Source organism: Kryptolebias marmoratus, linkage group LG12 (assembly GCF_001649575.2).
Source record: "Kryptolebias marmoratus isolate JLee-2015 linkage group LG12, ASM164957v2, whole genome shotgun sequence".
NCBI lineage: Eukaryota > Metazoa > Chordata > Actinopteri > Cyprinodontiformes > Rivulidae > Kryptolebias > Kryptolebias marmoratus.
Window position 1 is genome coordinate 20122120 of NC_051441.1, and position 20848 is coordinate 20142967.

At 43.1% G+C, this 20848-nt stretch overlaps 1 protein-coding gene and 1 long non-coding RNA gene across 5 annotated transcripts in view; both read right to left on the bottom strand.

The window, feature by feature from the left end:
- Window positions 1-3490, bottom strand: part of LOC108247084 (serine/threonine-protein kinase BRSK2) — a 39106-nt gene extending 35616 nt beyond the window's left edge. The window contains exons 1-3 of one of the 4 annotated variants that reach the window (XM_037978785.1): window positions 2216-3490; window positions 1460-1876; window positions 1113-1368 (exon numbers count right to left, since the gene is read on the bottom strand). In XM_037978785.1, coding sequence (XP_037834713.1) covers window positions 1113-1200 — 88 coding nt within the window. In that variant the 5' untranslated portion in view covers window positions 1201-1368; window positions 1460-1876; window positions 2216-3490. Of the gene's footprint in view, window positions 1-1112; window positions 1877-2215 lie in introns of those variants that run through there. The other 3 variants (XM_025010277.2, XM_025010276.2, XM_037978786.1) reach the window with 3 other exon arrangements.
- A 5861-nt stretch (window positions 3491-9351) lies between these two features.
- The window catches only part of LOC108247089, a 15471-nt gene continuing 3974 nt past the window's right edge, over window positions 9352-20848 (bottom strand). The window contains exons 2-4 of the long non-coding RNA XR_001809064.3: window positions 20095-20244; window positions 11736-11846; window positions 9352-9705 (exon numbers count right to left, since the gene is read on the bottom strand). This is a non-coding gene — a long non-coding RNA (uncharacterized LOC108247089). The remainder of the gene's footprint in view (window positions 9706-11735; window positions 11847-20094; window positions 20245-20848) is intronic.

The window sequence follows — 20848 nt, forward strand, 5'->3', positions numbered from 1 at the left end:
GGTGGGGGGTGGGGGGCGGGGGCGTGCAGGTGATGTCATGTCCCTCATGGAACGACAAGAGAAAGTAAACAAGGCTCAAGGGGATTGGAGGTACTCACTGCAAAGGAGGAAGACAGGCTATCCGGAAATGTGGGTACGCGCTCAACGTAAACAAAGTACTCGGCTTAACCCACCAAAAACCACATTAGGCTGGCCGTGGCTGGTTCAGGTGAACAAAGATGGCGGAATTGGACTGTGGCAGACTATTGGAGCAGACATTTAGGTCGAAATGTAGATGTGAATCTGCTGTTAAATGCGGAGCGGCAGTGGCTCAGGAGGTAGGGGTTTGTCCTGTAACTGGAGGGTTGCCAGTTCAAACCCTTGCTCCGTCCATCTCAGCTGTTGTGTCCTTGGGCAAGACTCTTCACCCGCCTTGCTTACTGGTGGTAGTCACAGGGTTCGGTGGTGCCGGTGTGATGGCAGCCTCACTTCTGTCAGCCCGCCCCAGGGCAGCTGTGGCTACAATGTAGCTTCCTGACATCAGTGTGTGATTAAATTAATGGATGAATGACTGAATGTAGGGTCCTAGGACTAGATAAAGCGGCATACAAGTGTAGGCCATGTACTATTTAAAGGAAAGAGAAGATTCTCCTTCCGAGTCTGATCAACAGCCAAACCTGAGGGCGGGGGGCACTCCTGACCCGACGTTCCAGATCCAGACTCTGCGGGGAAGCGCTAAGTGACTTTTAATTTGAGTAAATTCCCCCTAAATGGGTGTATGTGCGCGTGTCACTGGCCGTTGTATGGTTTTAAGAGATTTTAGTATCGAGGGCTTCGGGCAGCAGTCCAGGTGTTAGCGCCGTATTAGTCCCCGGGAACTTCCCGCCCTGATGTTTGCTGGGAAATTAGTGTCAACCTCGTCTTGCTTGCCATGTCTTTTTTGGCGCTTTTTTGTTCGTATCTGGTTTCTTTCTTTGGGAATTTGAATTTAATTTTTTTTTTTATTAAGTTTGTTTTTGTCTTTCTTGGCTTTGCAGTGAGCACCTTTTAAAACCTCCAGGACTGGAAGAATGCAAAAAGACTGAAATCCACTTGGTCGTAAAAAGGTGGCGGTAAATCTGGAGGACCCCTACCTGTCTGTCCCTTCCCGAGGGTCTTCTCCAGCCGGTAGGGCCCCACGTACTGGGTGGACTGGCCCGCGGTGAGCTCCTTGCTGCTCATCCTTCCGGAGACAAGATTTTTTAAAATTCTTTTCCCTCCTTCCTGAAACGAGGCGAGCTAAGACAGTGAAGCTGTAAGAAGCGTTGGCATCACAGGCTGGAGAGGAAGAGGAGGAGGGGACTGGTCGTGATCCGGCCCGCTGCACTTGTCCAACGGTCAAATTCCCCTCTGCCACAACCACAGGAGAAAGGAACGGGGAGGTGTGTGTGTGGGGGTGACGGGGGAGCTGAATGAGAGGAAGGTGAGAGCGAGGACTCACCTGAGCTCACCCGGGACCCCGCTGGGCTTTAGAATCCGATTGCGCTTTCAGAGGAAGATCTCCTTCAGAGGAGCAGGAGGGGATTGATTGGCGCTCGGAGCAGAGTCTCAAATAACCCGAGTCAGAGAGGGGTCTGACTGACTCCATCCCTCGGATCGATACCAGGGACCCCCGTCCTCCAAAAGGCTTCTCAGCATCAGCATCATCATCATCATTCTCTGGAGCTCCAGCATGCTTCCTGCCCCAGCCGGGCTGGGCTGGGCCAGGCCGGGCCGGGCCGGGCCACGGATTCTAATCTGCTGCTATCCCAGCAGCATCAACGGGAAGAAGAAGAAGAAGAAGAAGAATGGCTTTCCCAATATCCGGTGCACACTTTGGCTCACCCCCTCCTCCTCCTCCTCCTTCCCTCCTCCGGCCCTGCATCAGGAAACAAGAGGAAGAGGAGCGTTAAAAAGGAGGAGAACAAGGCCAGCGCTACCCCCCCACCCCCGCCCTCCACTCTATTCCCCCAGTCGGGACAGCTGCAGCGGGGAGGAGGGGAGCTCCCTGAGCCTGGGGGAGGAGGAGGAGGAGGCTGAGTCGGTTCGGGTTCTGGAAACAACAAGCATCCTCAGCTGGCGACTCCCCGTGCTCCCTGTTTCCTCCCTCCCCTTCCCTTCCCTTCCCGGCCGGCTCACATCACAGCCTCCCTCCCTCCTCCCTCACCCCCCTGCCTCCCTCATCCCGGCTCCGAGGCACAAAACAAGGCAAACTAACCTGTGTTTCTCCTGCGAACGGAGGGAGAGAGAGAGGCCGGTTCAGGCCGGCCGGGAGTCGGCGGGAGATGCTCCTCGTGGCAGGGATGCTCCGCTGAAGCCTGCGATCAGCTCCGCTTCCTCTCCTTTGCTCTCACACTCCTCCTCCTCGACGTCCTCCTCCTCCTCCTCCTCTTCCTCCTCCTCCTCTGCATCCTCTCCGCTTCCTGCTCCCCATCGGTCAGCATCAGCATCCGGGTCCCTCTGCTCCTGCCCCACCCTTCTGCCTCGAGCTTTTTTCTTTTTTCTTTTTTTTTAGCCCATATTCTAGTACAAGTTCCCCATCTGTCAAAAGCGAAGGAGAAAAGAATTAAATATCCTCCGAGATCCTCTCAGAACATTAATTAATGGATCAAATAAAACTGAATGTGTTTATTTTGGTTTAAAAACATCAAGGTGATTCTGTCCTGCACTCAAAAACAGATTTATCAGGGTCAGTCTTTCAGAAATAATTGAATTTACTGTAAGTAATTTGAAGTAAGTTTATTTTTAATAGATACATTCATTTATTCATTTAGAATTCAGCTGGAGTCAATCCAGTTTTATTTATTCAGTTCAGTTTGATCGATTTACTTTTGCACCTTTTTACTGAGAAAGTCATCAAGACAAACAGGTCCAAGTCAAATACTGTAGTTCAGTTCAGTTCAGTTCAGCTCAGCTCAGTTCAGCTCAGCTCAGTTCAGTTCAGTTCAGTTCAGTTCAGTTCAGTTCTGTTCAGTTCAGTTCAGTTCATCTCAATTCATTTCAAACACTTCAAGGCAGTTCAATTTAGTTTAAATCAGTTAAATTTAAGTCAATTAAGTGTATTTACTTTTGCAGCATTTCACTGAGAAATTCATCTCAGGGCACCAAAACAAACAGTTCCAAGTCAAATACTGTAAATTACAGTTCAGTTCAGCTCACTTCACTTCAGATCAAGTCAGTTCAATTCAGTGTAAATCAGTTCAGTTCACTTCTCAAGTTTTGGGCTGAATTGACTAAATTGACTTCTGTTTGATGAAAATAAATGCACCAAATTCAGGTTTATTAACTTGTATGCAAACTCAGAATATAATTTATGTTTAGCAAATATTCTTTTAAATAGTGAATATAAGGTTTGTCTTTGTTTTATGGCTGTTTTTGGCACCGGAGGAGTTCTCCAAGGCTGAGTGTTTGGTCCACTGCTCTACAGGTAGTCATCAATCACCAGCAACAAAATCTGATGCTTCAAACTTATCATATTTCTTTTTCCTTGAAATATTCTCCCTTTTTAGTCAGTTGCCTAATAAATCAGTGTACAAACACACATTCCTTTTTCTGACTTTTTTGTAACCTATTTAAATTTGCATGTAGACCCCACAAACTGTTTCATGCGATAATTTAATACAGTTTTACACATAAAAATGTCATTTGAGGGATCTAAGTATTGTTATATAGTTTTTGTTAAGAACTTGTACCAGCTAACTCTACTAAAAGTTGTTTTTTTTTCTAAATCCACAACTGTAATGCAACATTTTTATGCTGTGAAAATAAAACAGCTTTAGGATGACGTGGCAACAAGAGATTTAAACAAGAAAACAATATCTGATTTGGAGCTTGCCAGAATCTATCATCTTTAATATGTTGTAACAAATTCCTAAATCTGGCTTTTAAAGGATTATACCAAATCTTAACATTTAATTCATCAGTGGATTTTGGAGGCCATTATATTAGATAATGAATTCTTCTAGAAAAACCCAAGTTGTTATCCCAACGAAAAGCAATCGTGCACCTCTGTCAGCTGAGAAGGAAAGATAAAAAAAAATGCACTCACAGAACCTCTGAATGTGTAATCAAGGTTTACACTGTGGAATCTGCATGACGCTGATTCCTAAATCTTAATCCCCATTAATCTTAATCTCTCGATACAGCCAGGTTGATGTAGTTTAGATTATCTAACAGCGCCATGTCTGAATATGTAAGTGCACAAATGTCACTCTGTCTCTGACCCAGTGGTGGTGATTAAGTCACGTGCTCATTTAAAATCTCTAGTCATGTGAATGCACTAGTTTGAGCTTCATAGAGTAAAAAAAAAACACACACAAAGAGGCCGTATTACAATAAGAAAAATATAGGTTACTGGAAATGTCCTACATTTACTTAATGTTTTGTCCTCCCTTTTATTTTCATTTGTTCAGTTCATAAAAGACATAAAAAGTCCAAGATTTATGTCATCACAAGATGCCCAGTAGGTGCAAGATTGACAACAGCAGTCCTCTTGGACCCATCAGACAGTCCGGCATCAAGAACCACCATCCATGAGCAGGAGGACCCCGTGGACAAGGGATTACTTTGTTGCTTGGTAGTGTTGACTTCTCTGGGGGGGATGTGGTCCCGTCGGCCTCATCGAGCCTGGACCTCCATCCGGCACCGGAGGGGTTTTCAACTGGTTGTGAAGCAGCTGGGATGAAGATCGACTCCTCCAAGTCCGTGGTCGGCAATCCGCCCAACCGAATAAAAAAATGTGGTTTGCCAGCTGTAGTTTGAGCCACTGACCCAAGTGGAGGAGTTCGGTTATCTTAAGGTCTTGCTCACGAGTGGGAGTAGAACGGAGCAGGACTCTGACAGGCAGATTGGGACAGCGTTGGCAGTGATGTGGACACTTTACAGATTTGTCGTAGCGAAGAGAGAGAGCAACGAGCCAAAATAGAGAAGCTCAATCGATGTTCCAGCTCGGACACAATGAGCAGCTGAGATGAGATTCCTCTGCAGTGGGACTGGACTCCACCACAGGGACAGGGTTGGGGGTTTAGCTGTTTGGGTAAAGCTCGAAGTACAGTTGCTGTTCTTCTGTATCAAAAGGAGCCAGCTGAGGTGGTCCAGGGAGGAGTCTCAGACACTGTATGTTCCACTGGGAGGAGACCTCAGGGCAGATTTGGGACTCACTGGAGACGTTAGATCTCACAGCTGGCATGGGAACACCTTGGAGTCCCCTTTGGATGAACTGGAAGAGGTAACGGTGAAGATCACTGCCTGCAACCTGGATAAGTGGCAGAAGATGGATGAACGGAGGGATGGATGAATAGATGGACTTCTCTGGGCTCAGAGTCATGTGGAAACATAGTTTGCGGTTAAGCCTTTTTGGACAAAAAAAAAAAAAAAAAGGACACCACTCCATTTGACCAAAGACAAGCATCCGGAGAAATCCAGTGGAGATCATAGAGCAACGTATGCCTTCGATTATGTTGACTCCAAAACTCAATCAGTTGTAGATAAATGCCCAATGATGACTTTGTGACAGTTTCATTAAAATATGACCTCTGGTTCATGAGGTATTTTGTTAACAAACAAAACAGCTATTACTACAGTTTTTTTAAAAAGAGAGCTATGCAATCAGTTAGCAGTCAGAGCATGTCTTGTCAGTGACTCTCAACTACGACCATACCAAGTTTTAGTTCAGGGTCTTTAAAAATAGCTGAGTTAGAACCATTTTTGTGTTTTCTGAAGGTTTCGTTAAAACTTATGCACTGGTTAATGAGACCTTTTGCTAACAGACAAACAAACACACACACACACACAGTCAGTCAGACAAAAGCGATCCGGCCCTTTTGCTTTTGACACAAAACAACGTAAAATATTCTGCTCACTATACAAAGGAGTGAGGATGGATACTAAACTGCCCACAGTCCTGATCTGTCCCCAAGAGAGAAGATTTAAAGAAAAAAAAGCACCATAATGACTTTGAACTGTTACAAATCTCAAGACATTTTTAAGAAGAAATGGGACAAATCAGCCTCCAAACCATTTCTTCACTTGGAAACCCCAGAACAAACAGCAACATGACAAAGCGTTAAATACTTAGTCTTTAATTTTTTGCTGCAGCCTTAAATGCAGAAACATTACAAGATTAGAAGACTTGGTTGAGTTTTAGTCTGCAGCAAAAGAAAAGTCAAAGTAATCTCAGCATATTTTTATCTGTCGAGTTTTAGATTTAGAATGGATCAAAAGGTGTTTTCCATTCATCATGCAGAACAGCGGCTCGTAGAAGCCAATTTTTTGACCACAAGATGGTGTCAGTATGTTGTTGTAGTTTTATCCACCCCTGTGAGGGATTTCGTAACCAAAAGAAAGCAACGAAAGATGTTTTGCATGTTAGTAGAACTTTATAAAGTCTGTGAGTTAGATCTGGATCCAATTAGTTTGGTTTATAGTTAATGACAATCAGATATTCAGCTTTTCTTATACATTTATATCTGACTCATATGCATTTTTTTATTTTTAATCTTACTCCACCAGTCACTTTGCAGATTACCATTTTGCATAATATCAATTATGCCATAAACTGACATATACAGTTAAAAAAAAAAATTACTAATACCCAGCATATGTACCTACTCACGTTAATGTTGGATGTGTTTGTGCACATAAATATTTGCCATTATTCATTTAACATTTATATGTCCTGAGATGTATTACTGAATACTGTGATGACTGCATTTCATTTTGATTAGGCCATTATTTGTCCTAATGTAACATAAACCCTTTAAACTTTAAACTTAACAGTCATACCTGCGTCAGCTTTGGCTCCCTCTAGTGTTCACCTTTCAGTACTGCTTAACAAATGCCTGAGAAAATGATCTAAAGTTGCTTTTTACATTGAACAATTTGATTAGTTAAAAAAAAAATAGCAGAACTCATTACACACCAGTTAAAAAATACAAATAGATTTGTTTTGCAACTATAAATACTAAACTTTTCAACTTTTTATTCACAAAGATAATTGAAGTCGTCCCCCCTCCATCAGTACAGACTGATGTAAGAGTCAGAATTTTAGGCTGGAGCTGAAGACAGCTGTCCTGTCTGTAAAAATTAGACTGAGGACTGTAAGAAGCCCACTAAAGGACGCCCTACATAGTTCAGCCAATTTGAAGAGGGTTTCTGTGGAAAGGTTATGACCATTTACTGGCTAACCTGTTGTAGATACCTCTTTAAAGCTGCTGCTGCTATTTGTGTTTGTAAATGACTATAGAATTCCATGTAAATAAAGGTGCATTGGTGTTCACATAAACTGCTATGAAATGTTTGAGAATGGGGGTGACAGTCCACTTTGGTCTTGCGATGATCTTGAATTTGAGTGCTTACTTATACGAGCTAAGCCAACTATCAGCAAACACTTCCAGTTAACATTTAATGTGAGAAAAAAACGGAAGCTGTAACACTCATGCACACCACTGCCCCCTTCTGGCCTTAACGTAGAATAGATATTGATCTGGAAATTTCCTTCCCATTTGGGAGTAGCAGCGTACAGTGTAAGCTTTGTTCCCACCGAGAAATACTCCTTCATGTGCCGTGCAGTGGTTCGTACTGTCGTCTTATAGTAGGAAGGCCGCAGGTTCAAATCAGCTGGGGGTCCTTCTGTGCCGCGTTTGCATTCTTTTCTCTATTTTCCTCCAAATACTCCGGTTTCCCCGCTGCAGTCCCAAAACCTGCATCTTAGGTTAACTGGGAGTTTGAATTTATTTAATTAGAAATTGAAAGTTTTGTCATTTTTTGATTTGATGTTAGGACGCCATCTATTCTCTTCATCTGGTTCTCCTTTCTGGGTCGCGGGGAGCTGGTGCCTGTCTCCAGCAGTGACTGTGTAAGAGGAGGGGGACACCCTGGACATGTTTCCAGTCCATCACAGGGACACATAGAGACAAACAACCACTCACCATCTCACTCACACCTAGGGACAATTTAGAGTTACCAATTCACCTAACATGCATGGTTTTGGTTTGTAGGAGGAACACAGAGTAAACTCTAATATGCTAAATGTGGACACAAAGGAATGTTTTGTGTTTGTTTTGCAATTTTACAAAAAAATTACATTTTGGTTAAAACAGCTGAAGTCAATTCACATCTTAATTCACATTCACATCTCATAATTTAAGTTTGAAAAAAAAGGGAACTTCAATGCAAGTAAGCGTGGGTGAACTACACAAATTTAAATAGCTTACGTGATCATTGTCTTAATGAGTAACTTTTTTCGCCACCCAAACTTATCTGTGCCATTGTTGCTCTTTTATTCTGAAAGGACAACAAAGTGGAAACTACGGCTGGAGGTGAGCTACATCTTTACTGCCAGAACACGTGCTCTTTTCTACTCGGTGATTGTCGAAACTAGTGAAAACCAAAGGAACATTTCTGACAACTGAATTATGTGCACCTGAAGGCTTTGTTCCACGAGTCACGGTGTTTCCAGCAAAACGTACTCATGATATGTACAACAGGTCGTTATCCTGACACGGCTGCAGCCCTAAATCCTGAAATGGTTGCTCGTATTAGACGTCATTCAAGAGATATTTCAGATAGTTTGAAGTAGGGTTCAGTGAAGATTATGAAAGATTATTTTTTTATCTATTGTCCACAGGTTTCTGAATGACTTCTGGTTTGGAGAAACAGAATTTACTCCGACAGATAAGCTAATGGCTAGTCCGAGCAGGGCCAAGACCAGTGGATTGCTCCTCCAGCTCCAATCTCACGAGTGCTTCCTGTAGCTACATGGCATAATCTTTCATAATTTAGCTAGCTAGCCTTTTTTGTTTTCTTTAAGTAAGCTAGCTCTTCAGCTGAAAAAGAAATCTAAATGCCCAACAGGAACCAGGAAGCCAAAGCCCAAACAGGACCAGTTTTCCCCATAAGCTGCTTTCAGTGTGAACTGTACACTGAAAGCGTAAACAAACAACCCAATTCAAGATGGCTACCGCAGCCAACTGACAGTCTAACGCAAAAGTGGCTCTGACTTAGTCAGCTTTCACAAATACCGACCGAAAAATTCGGTCAATAATTTCAGTTTGAAGAAATGCCAGGCCTTTAGCTGTACCTGCTTATTAAAAGACAGGTCAGGGGCCACCACCATGTGGGACTTAAAGCCACACATCCCTCTAATGTGGAAACTAATTCCAAGAACACAACATGGCAGCGTCTGTAAAACTGGAACGTGTGGCTTTAAGTCTCACCTACCAAAGGAAAGCGAAACATCTAGATTGTTTGTTGCTTGCAGCTCATCAACTTACAAACGCATCACTGGACGGGTCAGTTCTTTTGTCGTAGTGTGTTTACGGCTGGAGGGACACAAAAACTCAGACAAACTGGAACTGTTTTTCATATTAATTATTTTATACTTTATTTCCATTTATAAGTTTACATCTCAAGTTGACAGGTTTTATCACAGCCTAGCGGCGCTTCCGGATTGTCAATGTGCTGTAAATCAGCTGTAGAAGGGGGAGGGGGAATGGACATGGCTCTAAGCTTGAGGGACACCGGATAAGACTAAAAACAGGGGACCAAATGGGAGAAAACTGTGGTTACTGCTGCCAGATCCCAAACTCTGACCAATCAATATGACGTCTGTCCCACTATTGTCACCATCCTCGTTATTATCATTCAGTCCAGTGCTGGTGTGCAGAAGGGAATGCTGGGAACTCGGAGGACTCATCAAGTGCATCGGACCTGAGAAGAGAAGCGAGAGGTCAAAGTAGGGAATCCTTAGTGCAATTGAGCTCCGTGTAGATACTTTTGGGTCAGAAATGGAACTTAAAAGTTCTTAAAATGCTCATTTGGACCTTCTGAAGTGGTGTTTTGTTTAAAAGTTATGAGCGTTTACTTGCTGTAGACAGGTTTTCGAGCAAAAACGTTTCCAATTAAAAAAAAAAAAGTCTCACTGAGATTCATGAAAACACTATTTTGTTTGTTTCTGTACTGCTCAGCTTCACATTACAGTTATCTACATAGATTTAGGGTGTTTTTTCAGGTAGCAGCAGTAGCTGAAAGCTAGCACTCCAGTGAGGCCTTTGGACAGTTTTAGAAGGAATTTCATAATTCTTCTGGAATAACCGTGTAATGAGAAACATAAAGGCAATATTAGGGTTTAAAGAACAGTGTTCGGGTGAACAGGCGTGAAAGTTTAGAGGACAGGACTTAATTCAAGATGGCAGCTATTTGATTTAGATTGGGGGCGGCTAATATTAGCCGTTAGCCGTTTCTTTAAACTGGGGCCATTTAAAGAGTTATCTACTGTATTAAAGTATCCCCTTAAAATAAGAGTTTTTCTTATATCGTCTAACTGTTTGCTTAAAGATCATTTTTGACTGCGGACTATTAAAATTCTGAAGCAAACAAATCTTCTGTTAGCTTAGCTTGGCTCTAAGCCTAAAGAGCTAACCCTTTTCTGCTGAGGAACAGACTCAGTGGCTTATATAAATGAAAATGCCTCAGGCCTGTACCGAGACACACAATCAGACAGGACTGTGCAGGTTTTTACTGTCTAAGAACTAATCTGTGTGCATGAGCTAGAGGAATGTTGGTGTGCAATCACAGTTGTCTCTCAAAGCTTGAACGAATAACTTCAGGCATTCCCCACTCGTTGTTCCAGCGTGAGATCTGTTTTTTTTTTCAAAACTTTGCTATTAACTGTTGGAAACTACCTTACTTTTAGCAAAATATCTCATGGACCCCTGGACAGATATTAATTAAACTTTCAGAATGTAATCATCAGAAGTACCAATACAACTGATTCAGTAATTCAAGATAACTGACCCTAGGAAACACAGAAATGGTTTTATTTCAGTCAGTTTTACAGATATTGGTGTACAGTTTGGTGTGGTGGTGACTAAGCATTATCTCCAACTAGGGTCTCCAACTTTCAGAAACTGAAATAAGGAACACTGACGGGACAGGGTGACACAGAGGGAGGGGTGCTTCTTTTGTCTGGGTAATGTTTTATTGTATCATTTCTTCTAGGAGTGTTTATGCAAATGAACATTTACCAGATAAACATTTACATACAGGCCCAACATAGATGAGTTAAAAAAAGAAAAAAGAAAAGGTGTCAGTTTTGTGACTGAGCTTTTTGGTATTATTTTGTTCCGTTTAGCGTTTAGCTAACTTCTTGCTCTATTTTCACTTTTTAGTTAGCCATTTGCTCCTTTTGGCTTTTAGCTAGCCATTTGCTTTTTTTTTTACTTTTTGCCAACCTTTTGTTACTTTTAGATTGCACTTTGTTACTTTTAGCAAGCTTTTTCATTTAATCTTTAAGCAACTGTTTTGCTCCTTTTAGCTTTTAGCTATTGTTCTATGTTTTCTAGCATTTAGCTGGTGCTTATTTTAGCTTGTAGCCAACATTTTCAAGATTCATTTTTGTCTTCTGGCTGCTCCTTCATCCCAGGTCACCACAGCGAATCACCTGCCTCCAGGTCTAACTTCCACCGGCGCACCACTGGAGGCAGCTACTGTCCACCTCAGCCCTGAATGATCCAGTAAGGATCATAGATAACTTTATTTACAAGGTTTAACTCCATCCCTTCTCAGCACAAGTTGATTTTGGCCTAAAAGTCGGCCTCTTCAATGAATGGTACTTTCATTGTGATAAGTTTCATTTCATCTGCCATGGATCTTTTGCTCCAGACAACGACGTCTTTAGTTGTCCGGCTTCGCTCTGCCTGGTGATAACTGAGCTTCTCAGATGTCTGCTATATCCTTACATTTTTGTCTGGAGGGCGACTCCTCATGACGTCCCCTCAGCAGCACTCTTCACACATGCAGCGAAAGCCTCCATCAGCTCCTTGCAGCCCTCGGCTCCCTTCTCTGCGACACTGGAAGACAGGTTGATACAAATCAGACTGCAGCCGACTGAAACTGCAACTTAAAACGCCCGGTCGGAGGCCCCCCTATGCTAAGTCCGAGTCCAACAGAACCTGTTGGCAAAACAGAGGCTTGTTTCAAATGCTAACAGGCAGACGGGAAACGTGGGCTAAAAGCACGTTCAGCGGAAACGAGAGGGAGCTCCAGGAGATGAAAGGGAAGATTCGCGCTTGCAGATTCGTGCAAACTCCTCATTCAGGGGCAAGCACTGCCACAAAGCATTAGGGTGATGGAGAGGGGGGGCAGAAAAGCTACACGGACAGACCCATCTGTCTGCGTGATGAAGCAAGGATGACTATGAGGGGGGAGGAGGGGTGTCACATTACAGGATTGTGAACTTGTTTCCTGGCTCCTCCTTCTGCTTCGTTATCCCCGCCCCCCCCGGTTCACTAAAGACAGGGGCGTCGCTCACTCCCACCCCTCCCCGTCACTCATTTAAATGACAGCGCCATTCACCGGAAATGATTTAGCACGCCTTTATTGCTAATTTGTGTCGGCAACATTCATCTGCCTCTGCGTTCAGTTCTACGACGTAAGAGCGACCAAACACGTTCTACTTCTTCACATATAAAATGTTCAGCTAGAGCGCGACAAGAGTACTTCTATTGTGAAGTCCAGCAGGGAACCCAGCTGTGTTCAGGCTTTGAAACAGCACTGAAAAATGCTCATTTTAGCGCTGAAGCTTCCTTATTACTGTTCAGCCGTTTATCTTCTGCTTCCTCCCACAGACTTGATTGGTATGTTGCTCCCTGACTTTAGGTAAATTTACACAAAATTTCCCCAATAAACTGCAAAAATATTCACCACAAACGACAATTTGATTTTGGCAAAACGAGTGAGAAACCCAAATTTAAACACTTTTATGGAGTTTTAAACAGCTGAAGTTTAGGTTTTTGACTTTTTTTTTGGATTTTACCAAGGAATGTTGAAGTCAGAATGCAAACTCACCCTTCCTATTCTTAAAAACGTTTAACATTTCATGAACAAGTTAAACCTCAAATGGTAGTTGGTTTTCCGTTGCCTTTCACCCATTTGGTCTCTCGCTGCTACAGACAGTTTTCTCTTTAATCCTCTCAAACTGGAAATGAAGGCTCTTTTTAATTTGCTGTATATTCAAAATAAAACCCTACAGACTCGTAAAAATTTATACTATTTGGTGTGTCCACCAAATAGTTCTGTCACTTAAGTTTAAGACCTTTTTTCAGAACAACTTGTAGTTTTCGCACAGGGACCGTTTGTCTAAGGCCTAAATTCTACTCTGTGTTTCTATCCGCCTACTTAATGAGACAAGTCCAGAGATAGTAGGCACAAGTTTGTGGTGAACACGTCTTTAAGATTAAACAGATAGGTCTTGCTGCCTCAGGACAACGTTATGTAATGACAAAAGAAGTATTTTCAGTCTTTTAACAGAGGGGTGTTCAGCACGCTGGGTGAGTTCACATTGCTGTCACTGTGATCCACCAGCCGAGCGCCACAGCCCCACTCTCTGCTGCTTCGTGCGTTTGCGTCAAGGCTCGGAGGTGATGTAACACACAGCTGGCTGCAGCAGATTATCACTCAGCACTTCCCTTTGCCGGGAGGAATGGAGCAAATATGGCGGGCGTTCGGTGTAGACGCAGCACTTCGACGAGCCAACATCAGAGCGTGTGTTTTCAGACAGCCCCATTTGTACACACAAAACACACAAACATGTTTCTTTCAAGCTCAATCCTGAGGAGGGAAAATGAACATTATGTTCTATCAAAGTAAAAGCATGCTATTTTTTCCTAATCCACCCATGTGTTGCCATCCATTTTGAACGCTGCAGCTAACTTTCATTAAGTCATCCAGTTTAACATCATGTGTGCATGTGAGTGACCGTGGGGATTACAGCTCACAACGGGGCGGTCAGTACAAAGCTGATGACATCATCACCACCAAAGCCACTGTGCAATCTCCTGAGGGAGCCTACTTTTAGTGAGGTCTTGTTACAGGGTGAGGGGGCAACGCTGAGCTGTCATGGCAACGTGGAGCAGAGGTTTTGTGGCTTTTCCGGCCCAATCTAAAAAAATTCAGGCCGTGCGTAATATTTTTCAATTAAACGCTTTTGTAAGCATGGACCCAGCGTCACAATGTCTCACGTTCGTTTCATCCCGATGCAGTGAAGTCAGCGCCTTCTGTTCTCACTGACCGCCACTCTGACTGGCCTGGGGGATATGACGTCACCCTCCACGTCTTGGACCAAACCAGGAAGCGAATGTTCAATTATTTAGGCCGGTCAACGAGTAGCCAGTGCCTCTGGGACGAACATGCAAAATACATGATCGAGCAGGTGCAGAGGTATAAAATGAGGCAGAGCATGAGTCAGGAGATTTTGGCTGTCGGCTGCAGAGCAGTTGATCACCAGTACAGGGCTGCCTCCCTGATTCTGGTCTTTCCAACACAAGACCACTTGGGTCAGAGGAAAAGGATGCGTTAACATGAATGAAGGCAAAAGGAAAGATCTGTTTCAGTATCACTGAATAGGTCTCTTGTCTAGCTGAAGCCATTAGTTGAGTATGGCATTCACAAATGGCATTGGTTGGACCAAGGCCCAACCTGTCCCATGTGTAGGCTGCTGTAACCAGGAGACATGGACTGATGACAAGAGGTATCGTAATATGCTCGGTGATGATTCTCTGTTCTGCATTACCACAGATGATCATTATGCGCACATACAGAGGCCCCTAGGGAAGAGAACCAAGATAACATTGATGTGGACACTGGTGTTAACACCTGGTATCAAAATGGCGAGCCATAAGGTTTGAATTCAAGTCATCTCTGGTGATTAAGGGGATCCAGATGGCACACTTCACATTCCCTCCTGAGACAGCACCCTGGTACAGGGCACATGTCTGTGGGCTGCCTTCATCACGTTGAGGTCCTCTGTGACCAGCCAGGTCCCCCCCCCCGATTGCTTCCAAAGCAACATGTGTGAGATCTGCTCAGACGTCAGCTTCAACCCAGTGTTGATCTGCCAGATCTCGAGGGCCAGTTACAACAGCTGTGGGTCGACGAGCTGCAGGGGAGGATCCAACGGCTGACGGCTGTATGACTCTGATCTCTGATCTGCACTGAACCGTTGGTTGCATCCAGGCCTGAGGGGGTGTCACACCCTACTGACAGTGTGGCTGTACTGCCAACTCTGTTTATCTATTTGCTCTGATATTGGAACCACTGAAGTAAAAAACCTGAATATCTTTTTTTGCTCAGCGTGTTTGCAGTTGGCCTCCAGATTCTTGTTCATAAGATGAATGCTTCTAAATGTAAAGATTTGCACATCAAATTACAGATTTGGCTCCATATCGATACAAATCTTCACACCATCCATAGGCAAAGTGAACAAACTATGCATAAGAATAATTCTGTTACTGATAACTGGTTCAGTTTGGTGGACTGAAGGGGAGGAGGCTGGTGTCAGGCTGACAGAAGAGCACTCAGATTACTGAGCTCTGCAGAGTCACCGAATTCCACGTTGAAAACCAGGATGGCTTCCAACGCCATGAATCTACAAGCATGTCTGTACATACAACTACAGCAATGGGATGGGGGGTGGGGGATACTTTGGGTATTTGTGGAGCAAAGGAAAAAAAAAGGAGTAGGGGTGGATATTTACAGCTCTGGACTATGATCAGTCTGTGAGCTGGTGAGTTTACATGGATTCATGGGACCTAGCACACATGTCCACACTCACCGTTTATTTTACCAGTAATTCTCTTTCAAACTTTCAGATCATATTCTTACATGGTAAAAAAAATGTATCTATAAAAGGCTACTTTGGTTTAAAAATGAGCAGTAAGAGTCTAGAGCTTGAAAAAATAAGCAATGCTTGTGCACTGATGAAGAGAAAATAAATATATATTTTTTTTTTTTCAAAATACTGAAATATTTTCTTTACGGTAAACATTGTTCCATATAACATCTAATACGTTTTTGTTTTTTTTGCAGAACTTAAAAAAATAAAAAGACATTTGACAGTTGGTGATGACTCATGCTCAAAGTCATTCTTACGAAATGTTTTAGTCTTCATTTGATTAAAGACTTTTGACCTTTTGACAATTTCTCAGTACAACCACCTAAATCCAACATGGCGCCAGTACGCGGCAGTACGTAGTACGTTGAATGTGTGGCTTTTGCTTCTTCAGCTGAATTGCTTTAAAAGAAGCAGGTGCCAAATAGAACAGTAATGGGATCTATGGCAGGGTACATGTTATGGTGCCCTGTGCATACGGTTTCTTTCATGCTATATCCATGACGTTTACCAGCTATAAATACTCATTGGTTTTCAATATCTATTACATACAGTGAAGTCCAGTCGAGTCTGTAGTCGCTAGGAGTAAAATAGGAAATTCAGACGTGGCCATGGGTGTGTTCTGATTGCTACTTGACCTACATTAAAGATCTTGGCACACATAGAAACCTTCAACAGAAAAGAGACCGATCACATGTAAAGCAGGAAACAAAGGAGGAGATAAGAGACTTCATCAAACTATTTTTTTAATGGATTTTCATCCCTTCATATAAAGATGTTCATCCAGAAGACAACAAAGAAGTTAAACAAAAGTGCTGAATTACCACTGTTGCAACACTAGGAGTCAAGAATGGCCACAGTAACAAAAACTTTTTTTTATTTCAGCTGTTCCCTTTTCAGGGGTCTCCACATCGAGTCCTCCTCCTCCATCTAACTCCATCCGTCTTCTGTGTCCTCTGTCCTCACTCCAACTCACTCCATGTCCTCTCTAACTGCATCCATATATCTCCTCTTTGTCTTTTTCCTGGCAGCTGCATCTCTAACATCCTTCTACCAATGTCCCCACTGTCCCTCCTCTGCACATGTCCAAACCGTCTCAGTTTGGCCTCTAACTATCTCCCAGTCCTTCAACCTGTGCTGTACCTCTGATGACCTCATTCCTAATCCTATCCATCCTTGTCCCTCCCACGGAGAACTTCAACATCTTCAGCTCTGTTACTTCCAGTTCTGTCTCTTGTCTTTTTGTCAGTCCCACTGTCTCCAAACCATACAACATTAGTTTTCCCAAAATAAAAGGAGCTTGTTTCTTTCTTGGATATTGTTTAAAGTTTCCTCTCAGTTCTTAACCAGATGTAAAAGAATCTGTAAAAACGGCTCTATTGTTGTTTCAGTTTCTAGGATGCAAACAGACAGTGGGTATGTGTAAAATAAGCTGCAATGAATCATGAATCAACCCACCTTCTAAGCCTATCTTTTAAGTCTATCTCAGTTTTTCCTTCCTAAGAACACAGTTTTCATGTGAATGAGAGGCACAAACGCAGCAGAAATGGTCAGTTTTGCAAAATATTCTTGTTAGTACAGAGAAGGCGTTGATTGTATAGAAACATATTTTATCTGTTATAAAAAACAGCAGTTTGTCTAAAACGATATGATAGTAGCTTGAGTGTTTGTCAGTAAATTTCAAAGTCTTTCAATTGAATGCCAGTGAGGGTGTGGTCCGTGAGTTTTCAAGTTCAAAGTCGGAAGAATCAAATAAAAGGATAATTTTGACTTGGGAAGTTGGAGATTCATGACCAGCCCCGACCTCAAAATCCAATATGGCTGAATCACACACAAAACGTTGTGATAGCTGCAGTAGTAAATGCTTTATTTCCACCTCTGTTGGCTTGTATCTCAGTAATTCAGTCAGAGACATAGTACTGTCCAATCTCTTTTGAAGGCAGAGAACAGAGAAATCCACCATTACCTCCGCTGAGGAGCTTATGTTTTTGGTAGCATTGGTTGGTTTGGTGGTTTGTCTGTCCATCCTTCTGTTGGCAAGATTACGTACAAACTAATGAACAGATTTTGACTAAATTTTCTGGAACGTTGGGGTTGTCACAACAAACAAGTGTTTAAAGTTTGATGGCGGTCAAGTCACAAGTCCAGGTCACAGGTGACCCTCATGCTCCAACTCTGCAGCACAGATGGACACCTCATGGGTCAAATGTTAAGGTCACAGGGGACGCTGCGCTCTGCAAACGAGTAATGTAGGAACGTCAAACTACATAGCTTGACACCTGATGATTAAGGGCCTTTTTTTTCAAGGTCACATGGTCAAAGATCACAGTCACAAGTTACCCCTGTGATGATTTATTTATCCAGTTAGAAAATGAATTCAGATCTATCCTGTTAACAATCTACCAATCCTGTTGCTGCATAAATCCAGCCATTTGAGCTGCCGTCAATGAGCACAACAATTAGCAAGCCCTACTGGTTTTCCGGTGCTGCAACAAAAACACACTTAATCTAGGTTTGATATTGTTCCCAGATCTGAATTCTGAGATTAAATGCACAAAGCAGAGGTCAGCGGCTCAGGCTACATTAGCTGCAGCCAAGAGTCACACCCAGATCTGTCAAATGAATATTGAATTACATTAGGCAAAGCTTTTTACTCATAAAACATACAGGTCTTTTTTTGTAATTGTCAACAACGTTTAGATATCTGTTTTGACTGCTAATATTCTGGAACACATCACTCTTTTTCTTGATCTGATATTGCTAGCTTTTAAGCACCCAGCTAGCATTTTATATGAAATCTTGTTTTATGTTCATTTGAAAAATGGGGACTGAATTTGTTCCACTTAATTCAGGCTTTGCTTCCCAAATCTTTCCAGAAAAGCGGCAAGTAGCCACTAGCTAGCCACTTGGGATGTCCATCCTGAAGTTAGCTACAAATGTATTTAGCTAAAAATACAAACTGAAGTGAGCTACAGATGTGCGCTCATCACACACTACACATCCTATTTTTGTAGCCATACTAATGTGGTTCTGTGACAGCTTGCTGAGTTTGTTGGACATTTCGGGTTAAATATTTCACCTAAATTAGACTTTAGGTCATGTTTCAAAGATTCAAAGTTCAAGGGCTACAAAGTCCAGTATGTTGATTACTTTTAAGGGCCATTGTTTTTTCTACGGTTTCAACGTGAGCATTTGCTGAAAGCTCTTATTTATCAGTACCAGTGCTGCCTCATTTTTAGTCTCTCAAAGTCAGTTCAGCTGCAGGACCCACATACAAATAAAACTACAATACAGTTCGCACCATGAGTGAAAGAGTAATTATCTCTGTGTGTTGTGCATCAAAACACCCTTAAGTGTAATCCATAGCCGGAACTTTAAGTACAGGCCTTCCATTTTCACATAAGCTGAAATGTGCAGTGACCTAAACTCAAGAGTAACTCAAGGTATTTATCAGGTATAAAAAGCTTAAACCGAGAAACTCTAATGTGCCAAAGGTCCTCAAAACAAATTTGGCACTTGCAATACTTTTGATTAGCCCGTCATCCACGCCTCTTTTTTTCCTTCCCCCACCTCGACCTGCAGCCTTATCTAAAGCCTTCACCCACCCACAGTCACTTTATCATCGCACAACAGCCCCTGAAACAAACTGAACTGCATTTGCTCACAAAAATCCTACAGAAAACTTAATGTGCAACTTTACTTCCAAAAATGTAAATGTAAAAAAATGCAACAAAATTCTAGCAGATTCAATTAAAAGTCTGGTAATTGTGTAGAGAAATCTAAAGTATTTATGTACAGTAATGTGTAACCTTTCCAAATATCCATTGGCGTCCATGATTGTTGAAACGAGAGGCAAAAAGGAGACATCAGGGGAGAAAAAAATGGAGCAAGCTGCCGCAAAGTATTCTGGGGAAAGGGAGGCTAGTGACGTCAGCAGATTCCCAGCCTTCATCCATGCGGACGGACAAGCATCAAACACCACCCTGCTGCCGCACATCGTTAACCCCCAGATCACTCTCCCATACATGGGATGCCCCTCAAGTTTTCATAACCCTTTTCACCACCCAGCAGAGACGTCAAAGTCTGTTACATCTCGGCAGACAATACGTGGTGGTTTTCCGACGTGAACCGCGGTGGTCGCTGATGAGACTCCATTTTATCGTGGTGCATTTTCAGGATGCTGCTGAACCCATCCCCGTTGTCCAAGCCCTAGATTTCTGAGCAACACTAAGCTGACATGATGCTCTCTGTTTGCGAACACCTACTCAAGGTACTGCTCAAGCTCTCTGCAAACAATGCAGGATTTTGCTGAAGACTTTTGTCATTTCCAACTATACGAACGCATGAAGCTAACCCTGGAAGTCGTAGGACAACCTGGCCCAAAAGTCGCTCTGGTGAGCTTTAGAGCCACCATTTCTTGCATCACCTACCATTTGTCCAGGTCTGCCTTGATCTTGGTGCAACCTGCAGGGACGGGGGCCTCAGCGGGAGCAGCAGCGGTCTCGGAGTCCGACATGTCGGTGGTGCAGCTCTGTGGCGTCAAAGATGCAACTTCTGTCCGGCTCCTGTCCTCCAGATGCCTATGGATCCCAGAGCCAACAGCCGAAAGAGAGACAGAGAGCGAAAGAGGAGATGAGAGTGAGTTGGTGGGAGGGGAGGGGAGGGGAGGGCAGGAGGAGGTGGGAGGAGATAAAAAAAAAACATGTGAGAGGGACGCACACGTGTGTACACAGCAGTCAGTGGATTGGCAAAGAGGAGCGGAAGGGGTGAAAGGGCAGCGACCCAGAGCAAAGTACAGAAAGGCATTGCACAAGGACAAACTTTAGGACTGAGATAGTTGGGGTTCCTCATTCGCAGAGATTCATCAGAGGGTTGGATACTCCTGTTACGAATGTGGACTCTGAGTACAGCACAGATTCGGAAGAAAATGGATTCAAACTACAGACCCTGGCCTAGTTTTCAGCAAATAAACACAGTGTGTGTGAAACTGCGGTAGTAGATGGAGACTTGAAGTTCAGATTACCATGACCTGTACAATGTGGTGGAAGGAGCTGACAGGTATCTGTGTGTACAGGTGCTGGTCATAAAATTAGAATATCATGAAAAAGTAGATTGATTTCAGTAATTCCATTTAAAAAGTGAAACTTGTATATTATATTCATACATTACATACAAACTCATACA